The 12183-nt window shown below is 37.2% G+C and overlaps 1 protein-coding gene and 1 long non-coding RNA gene across 3 annotated transcripts in view; both read left to right on the top strand.

The window, feature by feature from the left end:
* Positions 1-2527: 2527 nt before the first annotated feature.
* On the top strand, positions 2528-3956 carry LOC145229346 (uncharacterized). Its single transcript, XR_013860422.1, has 3 exons — positions 2528-2542; positions 3040-3385; positions 3756-3956. It is a non-coding gene; the product is annotated as an uncharacterized LOC145229346 (long non-coding RNA).
* A 3818-nt stretch (positions 3957-7774) lies between these two features.
* The window catches only part of LOC145230713 (hemicentin-1-like), a 71750-nt gene continuing 67341 nt past the window's right edge, over positions 7775-12183 (top strand). For both annotated transcript variants that reach the window (XM_080096222.1, XM_080096221.1), the window contains exons 1-7: positions 7775-8209; positions 8912-9023; positions 9620-9737; positions 10154-10276; positions 10672-10813; positions 11157-11273; positions 11798-11935. In XM_080096222.1, the coding sequence (XP_079952348.1) occupies positions 7882-8209; positions 8912-9023; positions 9620-9737; positions 10154-10276; positions 10672-10813; positions 11157-11273; positions 11798-11935 (1078 nt within the window). In that variant the 5' untranslated portion in view covers positions 7775-7881. The remainder of the gene's footprint in view (positions 8210-8911; positions 9024-9619; positions 9738-10153; positions 10277-10671; positions 10814-11156; positions 11274-11797; positions 11936-12183) is intronic.

Below are 12183 nucleotides of genomic sequence, written 5' to 3'. Positions count from 1 at the left end.
TTCATCTGTTGGACGGAAAAAACAAGTTTAATTCTTATAACCAAGCGGACTGGAAATGTAACAGACTGCTCTCACTTTGGCGTTGAACAATGCCGACAAAAAGTTGTAAGTCGAACTGAGCTGTTCAGTCCGACCCGATAAGTTTCTAACTTCAAATTTGACATTGTTTGTGTGAACAATTTTTCTTGAATTTTTGAATTTTCCGATTTACAAAATTACCCGTTGTTCTCCCAGTTTTTGGTCCGCCATTGACAGTTTAGAGTTTAGACAATACGATTATTTCCGCCGCGACCGGCAAATTATGCTGATTGGTTTGTTTGCATTAATATATTGTAGGGAAAATTTATAGAACGGCTAAAATTAATTTGCATCAATTCCCGCTGCTCTTGTGCATTTTCGCTTGTTTTGCTCGCATTATATCATTCATTGCTCTGAAGAAGCCCTACCATTCTGGTGGGCGAAACGTCAGCAAAAACACAAGTTCTTGAAAAAACAACTAGTATTTTGTTTAGCATTACACCAGTTGAACGACAAATTTATTAAATATGCAACCTGGTGGACGAAACGCTTGTTCGGTATTTGCCAAAGTTTGTCACCACCTCGTAAAAGTCTTAACTTTTTTAACGTTTAAAGTATTGGATAGCGATATATATTGGACAAATTCGGCATTTATTTAACTCAACATTTCATCTTCAAACAATGTCCAGCAGTGCGACAATGTAATTAAGTGTAACCTAGATACGCCGAGTAGAACGGCCAACATAAAACAGTTGGTGGTACACTACAGGGGGTACAAACCCGTTATTCCTCGCCATGACATACTTTCCACATACTTTGTGCTACAACTTTCTGGAGTGGGATTTATCAACAAATTCGTCATTTATTTCAGAGTTTCTTAACTTTGTGTGGATGGTTTACCTGTTTTGAAGATAAAATGTAATTGTTTTACGTGACTCAAATGAATATAAACGGATGTAACTGATGTGGCCCTTTACACCACTGATGATGGCATGAGCATTTGCCGAAACGTTTGAACAATAAAGCATGTCGCTTTTTACGTATATTTGGGTCGTTGTTCATCATTAAACTTATGAATAGATCCGTATATCGTGTCCCAAATGCAATTGTGTCGCTATGTTTTCTTTCACCAATAAATTCAAGCTTAAACGTAACTTCAATGCACCAAAAAAGGGTCTCCTTGCAATCGTTATTTTAATGAACTGACAACAATTTCATCTTATTTGACCCAATTTTCTTACGTCCGTTACATTTCAATCATGGCCAGTATGAGACAATTTACTTAAGTCATGAAAACTATAAATTTCCCAAACGCGGATGTAGGGATAAAAATAATCTTGATTCAAACTTGCCTGGTTTGAAATTCGCACGAGAATAAAACAAAACACTTCCTTGCTCCGATCTGATAAGTTTGAATCACGTGTATATAAGCTCATTGTGACGTAAACAGAGCTTAGATTATGACGTAAATACAGGGTTAATCTGTTGAGTAAAACATTTGCCAAACAGGATTAATTAAATCACGCTGCTGGAAGTTTTAATAAACACGGCAAACTTTGCTTTGCTTAATAATAATAACGTTTTTCAAAATAAATTTCAGAACTTTTAAATCAGTGTTGATTTGATATGTTTTTTTGGGAACGAACTCATTTGAAATTTATTCTCAGGTAAAAAAACGACAGAAAAAAAAAGGAAAAACCATCTGGGTAAAACTGGGCTAAATGATGTTTTAAATCAGCGAATTTCTACTGCAATTTAAAGACCGTTTTAAGCGCATTGATTTTAAAGGCCTAACGGTCCACGATACTTTAAGTTTTCATATTGCAAAAAATAGCGGTGCTATATAAACAAACATACTAAAAGCGATATAAATAATAAACAAACTAAAAACGGCAAACCGGCTCAAACGTGAATGACAACTCAAAGTCAGTTTTACAGATTTGTAGAAAAAACAAAACAAAAGATCATCGGGGTCGTGACCTTATCCGACCTTGAACGATTCAAGACCGCTCGATCCGCTGCTGTCAATTGTTCAATATAATCGCGATTGTTTTATCGAATCGGCGGGAGTCACGAATCGCTCGTAACCTAGTTCTCATCCTGTTTCGATGGGAGGAGGCTGAAACCGATGACCGGAAAAATTTCTCCAACAGCGAGAAGCGCCGCGACGCCCACAAAGACTCTTTTATGACGGCGTTCTGAAATTAAACAAGCTTAAACGCGGTCGTCGTTTCTCGATGTCCTGCTGCGACCGCGCGCACAAGTTCCAGAAGAAGTTTCTCGTCGTCCCATTGTCTTCGCGTTCTATAGCGCGTTTTTAACAACAACAAAAGAACAAGGGAGAAACAATGCGCGATCGGCGCTGATTTATGGCTGCAATCAAAATGCAACGCAGCGTCAGTATAAGCAATAACCAAGCGGGAGTTGAAGGTATTTAAGAAGGAACAAAATCAGTTCTGAATCATTCGTTGTCTGGTTTCACTACCAGCAAGAACTGATTCAACAACAAGCACAAGCTTTTGAGGTAAGAAATTCTAATTTGTTTTTTTTTTTACTGATGGGCTAAACTTCGCAAGTTCAAAATTATAGCAAAACTTTTTTAACTGAAACAAGTATTTTGTAAACCAGGACACGCAAACTTTACTAAGTCAAAGTTAGTTATATTGGTTTTATACTTTTTTTAAATTCCAAAGTTTTGTAAATTTGTGTGGAATATTATGTGATTAACGAAAAAAGGGAATAAAATTGTGCACCACATTTATCTCTTAATACAGTTTTGTGCTTTGATATGTTGATTTTAAAATATTGTTTAAATTTTGTTACAAATTATCATTTTCGCTCTAAGCTAGCTCTTGCACAAGCCCTCCTTAAAATAGTTCACGTAATTTTTAAAGTTTAATGTTGTTTTTTAGCAACCACAAAAGTCTGATTTGAGCGTTGCAAGTTATTACTGAAAAATGTTTGTTCAATGTTTTCTAAGAATAGCAATCACGTTTTTAAACTATTTTCGTCTTTTTACAGTTTCGATGTGCGGTAGGTCATCCATGAAGGAACCAATGGAATTCTCAGCGCGATGTGAAAGAGTTTTTCGCCCTCCCAATCTTCCCCCCGCTGTGTTTCGTCAAACAGCAAATTAATGCGTCACAATCGGGTTTATGCGTCACAATAGGGCGGTGGCTTTCTGATTGTCCAAACGCAATTTCTGAGTTTTTTTAAAAATCCGGAAATGGTGTCTGGCCATCAAAATGCTACGCGCTAATTTCATCTGACTGAACAGCAAAGGATTCAACAAGTTTTTAAAACCAAACTACTTCTTCAAGATGGAGACAGAGTACCAGGCCAAAATGGGGACACTTGCAGGCAAAAGGTAACATGTTATATTTATTGAATTTCTTATTTTGTCGACACAAACAATGTTACTGGGGGCATGGATTCAGTTTTCAACTAAAAACGTCGTTTCTGCTTTTTATTTGGGCAAATAAACATTCATTCTATAACAGCATAATCGAAAGCGCGCTGTGGGTAGTGGAATTGTTTCTTTGCTTTGTTGTAAAAACGATGGAACGAAATCGTTTTATATACGTCAAACAAACGTTTATGTGCAGACATTTCAAATCAGACAACTTTTAAGTCAAACGAAAGCCATTAATACGCAGTTGTGTCCAAATCTTTACTAGTGTCGTATATGCAACTGCATGTTTTTATTGACACATTTTAATTTTTAGCCTTTTGCACAGGAAACTCTATTCAAAAAGCGAATTCATCATCTGGAACGTTGTCACCGAAAAGAATCGATGTTTTAATGTTTCCCACTTTGTACCTGCAGCTCACTGATTGGATTTTACCTGCTTTAAACGTTTTATATCTTGCTTTACGTGACAAATGCGTTTTAATAAAGCTTGTAGCATTTTTCAACTAATAAATCATTTTCCATGTTGCGTCAAGGAATCAAAGTTTCAGATTTAAGGATTTCATATCAAGAATATCAAATTCGTAAGTTGTTAAGTTGCCACACGGTGGCGCTATCGGACACGAGCCAAAAGATCTGTAAATGAGGTTACTCAATATTTGCTTCGTTTTATGGCTTAAAACCCCCCAGATTTTCAGAAGTGCGACCAAATGCTTTGACTATTGTGCCATAATGTCATTTTTAAGGGGAGCATTTAAGGTCTAACTCAAAACTGTTTGATGTTTTCCCCCTTTTATACTGTCACGTATTTTGTAGCTTATGTGAAACACTTCACTGGAGTTTTAAGATGTTTCAGCTGTCAGTTGCTTTTTAAAATCGGCTTCAAGCCAGTGGCACGACTATTAGCTGGAGTAAAGCCAAAACATCGCCACAATGCCCAAAACACACCAAGAAATCAAGCTCTTGTGCAGCTTGCACGCAAATCCATGACACAATATTTTGATGAGAAGAGCAATAGCGTTTTAGAGGGATATGTAGGCAAGGTCCCGACTTTTTCATTTATTAGTCGGCCCTCTTTCATAGCAGTCTCTCCCTTTGCCACCACACAGCTGGAGACCATAAGAAAAGTCTGTCACTGAAAAAAATCTTCTACCAAAAGAGCTGGCGCGTGTGTGCTTGCGCATGCGTAAGTGTGTGTGCGTGCGCATCGGTGCCGACACGCTCGATCGCGCACCGGTGGCACCAGACGTAGGAAGTTTTGAAGCGTGCAAAGTCGAAATTCTGCCGGAAAACCTGGTTGTATTTTATCTTAATCCACAAGATAACTAATCGGTATCAAAAGTCTTAGTAGTTGTAATTAGGATAGTTGAGTTTTGAGGACCAGCGCAGTGTGTTTTCATCAGGTTAAGTCTGATTGCTTATTTCTTTAACTTTGCGCATTTAGGATTGCAGATTTTTTGTTCCTAGTTAGGTAAATAGGAACAAAGGCCCAGACTAGCATTCTGTCTGGGGGAAACCGGCTTTTTTCACTGCAACTTTTGCAAGATCCTGCGGTTTTGTAGGTTGCCCTGTGGTTTTGTAGTTGCTTTGCAGTTTATAATTGTTCTCTTCAATTGCATTTTAATTCAAATTTAACATATGCTTTAGTTTGAATATATTTTACTTTTGTTCTCATTTAAGTCAGGAAACATTTCAGCTAAAAGGTCAGTAAAAATATTGCACAGTTTGTAGAGAGAATATAACGTGTTTAGAAACAGCATTTTGTAAGCTTTTTTATGCAGATTGGATGAGGTATTGTTATGTCATAAACAGTAAGGCATGCAGCAATTGTTTATTCGAATAGTTTGATTGTTGGATTTTGTATTCTGAATTGGTTGCGCCAATACTTTAGTCTTTCTGAAACAAACAAAGTTTTAGGCCACGAGGGATGCAGACTTTACAGCAAACAAATGTGATTTCCTTTTAACTAGGACTGAGCTCGCCAACTTGCTTGGAACATGGATCAGACAAACTGAACAAAACAAGTAACATTTGTCGCCAGACAGTGTTGGCAGTATTTCAAGGGAGGTTGTCGTCATCTTTATTTGGTCAATACTCGGGAAAAATGGCTTAAAGTGTTCCGGCATCTCGAGCCATCTGGATCAGTTGATCGCTCTTTGCAGGTTGATATTGTTTCAAAGGGCATCAATCGACAAGTTATTATCGAGTTAAGCCAATTCGGTTTGTGGCCCAAAATAGTGGATGACTCATTAGTTAAAGGGGGCCTGCCTGAGTGTAGAATTACAACTTTACTGCAAATCCAGCTAATTAGTGTTTCTGATTTGAAGCGAGTGAGTTTAGTTTTTTCGCGTAAATGGCATCTAGAAAAAACAAACAAAGACTTTCTTGTTGGAAAACTTTGCGATAATTTTGATTTTTTGGCTTAAACGTACATCTTGTTTTTTTTCTTACTTTGTATTTTTGCAGTGAGTTTAAAACTAAAAATTTTAATTTATCCATTGAAACTTATTGTTTAACCCAAGACTTTCTAATTGGACAACCTTGCGGTAATTTTGGTTCAAACATACAACGTTGCATTGTCTTGTTTAACTTAATTCTTTAAGCTTAAATTGAAACTGGCTAATTTAACAGTCGAAACTTATTGTTTAAAATTATCGTATGACCCGACTTGCCATGTGTTGCCAAAACCGAGTTTATATTCTGTTCGGTTTTCCTTTAAGCTTCACATGTCGTAAACATCGACTCGACCCGAATTCTCCCCAGGACACCGTCTTGAGTCAAGGTGTTGTTTGCCGTCCACCACTTGTGCAAGGGGCCGCTAATTCTTTAAACAAACTTGTGTTTTTTTTGCATCGGGGGCAAGCTGGGTTCGACTGGCATCTCGTCTTGTAGTAACTTTTTCTCTTCGCAAAGTTTTTCATGCTAGTTTGAAGTTTAGGTGTCTTGCTAGATTGAGGGTTTCCTGGACAGGGTTTACCTGAGGAGAAAGTTTTCAACTTGAAAACATTGTGGATTTAGTTAAGCCAGTGTTTTTAAGCTGTAACGTCGGAAGTTGTGCAGTCAGGTTTCCTGTGGTCCCTTTTGACGTCCATGGCAAACTTTCGTGGATACGCAGTCGTGTTTTTCCAGGATTTTGTTGTTGTTTTCCGTTTCAAATTTCAACAACTTCTGATTGATGTCGGATAATAAAATCTCGCACCTTCAGAAAACAGTTTTCATTCAGGGCAACAAGCAGAATTTCGAAAACGATTGCATAAGTTGTTTTTCGTTTGTATTTAGGCAAAGATTTTGCAATGCAAAAATTTGGTTTGAATTGCCTTCTGTACAAAAAGTTTATTAGCAGAAGTACTTAAAGTTATTAGTTAAAAGTTCATTTTTAGTAAGTTTTAGAACAAAACCTTTTTGGTCGTTCTCAGCTTGTCAGAATTTGGGACTTTTGTAAAACCCTATTTATTTTTATTCTTTGCAAATTATGCAGTAAGTTTACTTGCAGAGTTACTACGTAACTCCAAACTGTTGTAAAAAAAACATTAGATCATTTGTGGTCAGCATTCGTTTGACTGATTGCCATAATAGTGTCTAGTTGGCGATTTAAATTTGCATACGCAACAAGCATTGCAAAATGCGATTAACACATAGTAGAGAGAATATGTTAGTGGAATGTCTGATATCTTGGATATCTCTGTGCATGTTTTTGCCCCGTGCTCTTGGCAAAGGTTGTTTGAACGCTTTGAAGGTTTATTTTAGACAGAGTTCTTTTGCATTGAGTGATTTATTTCAGTTTTGACCTTAAACATGTCGATTTGTTAAGTATCCGCAACAAGTAACGAACGACAATTTGCTTGGAGCATCGTACAAACGCTGAGGTTTAAAATTCAGGTAATCTTTTGAGCTAAATTTGGAATATGTATTTGATGGAAATCTGTCGCGTATATTCGGATCAGCTAAAAAATTAGTTTGAGCCAAGTTTATTTTGCGTTGTAGATAGCTGCATAACGTTGGGATGATGGTTCCCAACATAATGGTCGGGTTTGGACTTGTTAGTTTACACGAAGGTGACGATTAGACAGAGTTTAAAGCGTGTTTGCTCAAACTAAGCTGGAGGAAAAGTCATTGTGTTTCAAGTTTATTTCCCTTTGACTAAAATATTTTTGAATTTAGAAGTTTTGTTGTAACAAGGTTTATCAGTTGATCTTTAACGGTAAATTTGCAGACTTGTGTATTTGATGTAAACCTGTCGCGTATGTTCTTACAAGCTAACTTTAAAGTTTATTTTCTGTTGTAGAGAAAATGCACTCGATCGATAGTGGTTAGTACATAGACATAACTTTTGTTTCTTTTTAAGGCTGCGGATGGCATAGGCACAAAATGCAGGATTAGGATAATTGCTTTACGATAAAGAGAAAACGTCACATGCAAATTTGTGTCGACTGGATTACCTTTGACAATTTAAGATGAGAAGTCAATCATCTTCGCCGATCTTTGTTCTCCTCTCACTCCTCCTACTCTTCTCCTGCTCCTCTTTGGCACAGAGAAGGAGAAGACCCGAACCCGATATTAGGGGCACGATCAAGGGTGACATCACTGGAGACACGTACAGCCCCAATTTTAAGGACATCACCCCTGGGGCCTCTTCACTGGCGTTCGTGTTTGACGTTACTGGCTCCATGTGGGACGATTTAAAACAAGTTATCGCTGGAGCGAGACAGATTCTCAACACAACATTGAGTCGGCAGGAGAAGCCTTTATACAATTACGTGCTTATTCCTTTCCATGATCCAGGTAAACGATGTTTTTAATTTCTTTAGGTTTTAAGTAAGTTGTATCAATTTGTTGGTCAATTTATTCGTCCCCTAATTATTTTTTTCACTTGCTTTGAAGTGGATCTATGAAAACCAAACTACCATTAAACTAGCACTAATCGTAGTTGCCTTGTAGTTCAAACTTTTTGACTGTTGTTTGTGATTTTTGTGTAGTGTCAAACAAAAAATTTGACAGCCGAATATTGACATAGCTGCTCTGAAAGTCGAAAAAAACTGAACTCATTTTTGGTTAAACATAAAAGACATTAGCACGAAACACCTCGCGTGCCAACATCACAATGTGATTAATTCTCTTCGCAAACTGTTTATTTAAGCTGGTCTGGATGGTTTTGAAACTCATTGGGCCTGGTTAGAAACTTGGTGACTTGAGCCATTGTTCTTGTTCTTGAACTTTATTGGCGTTGTTTTCTTTTAAAAATATGTAGTGTTTTTGCATGGCTTCATGTGCGTCATACAAATATCAATACTCAAGCTAATTGCTTTCAGAAGCGACCCTATTGACCTCATTTATTTACCCTTTAACCCTGGAGTTGTGTAAAACCACAAATGAACGTACTGGAAACGTCAGCACAAGCATTACCCTGTTAACACGGTTGCCATAAGCGGTCGAGGGCAAGTCAACAACTTCTCAACCATAAAAAACATTCCTAATTTGTTTTAGTTGTTGGGCCGACGATCGTAACCAGCAACCCTGATACGTTCCAGCGCAGTTTGAAGGATCTTTACGTCCAAGGAGGAGGCGATTGCCCTGAAATGAGTGTTACAGCCATTAGGTGAGTTCCAGTTTGGACAACTGATTGATTTGAGGTTCTTGTGAATGCACTCAACCCGTCCGTACTGCACCAACAATCCAATGGTGCACCACTTTAGCTCACTTTGAACTGTTCTCATTGACCGCCAGTAATATGATGCCCCATTATATTGAGGTCAAGGAGTTCATAACAGTGCAGACATAATTTTTTACCACTTTTATTTGTGTCATATTTTCATAATTTGAAATAACAAATTTTGCCAACACATAAAGTTTGCAACTTACACAGCTAAAGTGGGTCGTTAAATCATCTTCGTTTCATTACCCGTGACTGTTTATCTTTTTCTGAAATGGTTGCCATGCTTGAAACCTGATGTTATGTTAAGTTTGTGTTGGTAAAACTGTTTAACTATTTACTTTGCAAATATTTATACGAGACTGATATGGTTGACTACGTGAAAATGCTCGGAAATTGGGTTTCGCCTGTGCGGCTTATGTAAACTGACTCCCTGATGTTCGAAAAACATACTTAGTCGTATAGTTTAACTCTTTTCCGAAATAACCCTATTTACCGATCAGAATAAAAAAAACGAAGTAAACAACTTTTACTGAACCCAGAGAGGCACTGCTTATTTCTTTACCCGGTTCCTTCATTTACGTTTTCACTGATGCCCGGTCGAAAGATTTTGTTCAACTTCCCGAAGTTCTGCAGATTATACAAAGGAAACAGAGTCAGGTAGGAATCTATAAGTTGCAAGGATTCAGTAACCACCTTTTGTGCCCAAAGGGGACAGATATTTTTTAAGTTTTTGAAAAAGTTGTTTAAACGTAGTCAAATTTACACCAAGTTCGCTAGGTCTATGTTTATACTTGATTGATTTCAGTAGTTTATATGTGATTAATTTGAGGCATTGCTACGTATTTAACAGCAACTAGTAACTTTTTGCGTAGATTTCTTCTTTGATTGATTACAGAAATAAAGGAAGTGTTTTTAGGATCTTAATGCCTGCCGTATTTTTTTCTTTCTAGATTCAGAAATGCTTTTGTTCGTTTATAAAATACTACTAATAAACAAACCTTCTAAAATGGGACTTTTCGAAAATTTATCTTGCATATTGATTAAGTACCAAGCTAAGTTATCAATTTGTTCAGGTGGTTTTCGTGTTAACCGGCAAATGCGAGGACGATGATCATGTTGGGTATCAGGCTTATGAGAAGATTGCTGCAACAAGTTCTGGACAAGTTTTTCTCATCACCAAGGACGATGTTTCAGAGGTAATCCTGAACAAACTATTGCTGTTGTGATTTGAATTTATAACAGTTGATTGTGTTTGTTACGTCACAACTACGAAAACAATTGGCTGAATGTGTGTTTGTACAAGATTCACTTTTTACGTACAAAATTCTAGTTGGTGATAAAAATAAAAACAATTCAATGAGACAGAAGGTTTTTTGTTATATTTTGTTTGCACATGGATTTACACGTGTTTTGTTTCGAACAGGGTCGCAATACTGTACTCTGTTTGTTTAACTGTTAAAATACGGACGAATTTGGCTACGTTTTATTTTGTGTGTCGCGTGGATTCTAGCTTTAAGCCTCGAATCAGTTTAGGCTTTAACACACAAAGCCCATTTCTCGGTTAGACCATAATTTATCATATTTTTCATAGGTTGTGAAATTCATCGAAGTTTCGGTTCAAGCGCACAAAGTAGTTTTGCTCGCGGCTGATCACGACGCCCCAGGTCAGCACGAGTGGACGATTCCGTTTGATCCAGAGCTACAGGAGATCACTATATCAGTGAGCGGACCTGGTGAGTTTGCCGACATATTTTGGGCGACTTTGCTTTGACCTTGACTTCTGTGGCACATAAACAAACATTCCCTTTGTACAAATGTGTAAAAAAATCTTATTAAGATATCATCCACAAAATACAGCATTGAAATATCTTCCATATGAAACCAAGTTTGTAAAAATACCCATTCAAGTAACAGGACACATTACTCGATAACCTACGTTTTTTCGGTGTCCTTGCTGTTTACGTAACCGCTCAACAATGGGCATGTGATGATAAAGTGACTGCGCCAATAAAATTGACTTTGCTTGAGCCAGCTTTTTGTTAAAAATCACAACTAACCGCTTGGTTGTTTTGTCAGGCCGACGTTTGACCTTGATTTCCCCCGTTGGTGACGTCATCGCTGAGGAATTCGGTTTAGAAACTCTTCTGAATCTCGAGAAAGTTCTCATCGTTAACCTGAAGGAGCCTGAACCAGGTATAGTGTTTCAAAGTCACCGACTAAATCATTGTTTAAAATTATCCAGGATTGGGCTAAAATAAGCATAACATCTAATTATCCAAATTATCCACGATTTTGCTTCAATAAGTTAGTTGCAACATTAAAAAAATATTGCGTGACCTAACAAATCAGTAAAATGACATCGACTGTTTCTGAAAAAATAGTTTTCATTAAATCTTGTGTTTTTGACGCGGGTTAACTCACTTATGACACTCCACAATATGTTTTGCAATATGTCAGCTGAACAAAACACCTAATAATTTGCTGACAACGTGGCTCATGTTTTCTGGATGTAACAATTAGTTAATTGATGAAGTTTTAAATTGGCGATATTGAAAGTTTTGGCATTAGTTTCTTACACTCAAAAATTTCGGTTCCGAGCAAATTTTGAAATCGGAAAGATCGACAAAACAGCATATTCGGCCGAAATGTTTTGGCCAACCGAAACTTCAGTACATCACTGTTACACGTTTTAACATTTCCACACATTATTTCTGCAGGTGAATGGCGCCTCATAGTGGACAGCACCGGGGAACACACACTCCGTGTTACAGGACTCAGTATTCTTGATTTCCAAGCACGTTTTGCTCGTCAACCAACTTTTGATTGGCTCAACACCGAATATCAGCCAGTTGCAGGTGATTTCCTAACAAAAGAAAGCATAGAAAAACATTATAGCTAGTATTTTAAAGGGGCTTGACAAATGCCAAATAGTTTTGTATTTTGAACGCATTCTATAGCTGCACATTCTTGCACTGATGATGACAACAGCGATTATTATATCGTCTACAACAGAAGTATTTACTATATAAAGGTTATCTGGTAGTTTTGTTTATGTTAAAACAATAGTTACCAGGAATGTATTTGTAACTTTTAATGTGGAATG

The sequence above is a fragment of the Phallusia mammillata genome, chromosome 5, assembly GCF_965637545.1.
Source record: "Phallusia mammillata chromosome 5, kaPhaMamm4.hap1.1, whole genome shotgun sequence".
Classification (NCBI taxonomy): Eukaryota; Metazoa; Chordata; class Ascidiacea; order Phlebobranchia; family Ascidiidae; genus Phallusia; species Phallusia mammillata.
Note: the sequence above shows the minus strand (reverse complement) of the source record. Positions and strands in the feature narration are given on the sequence as shown.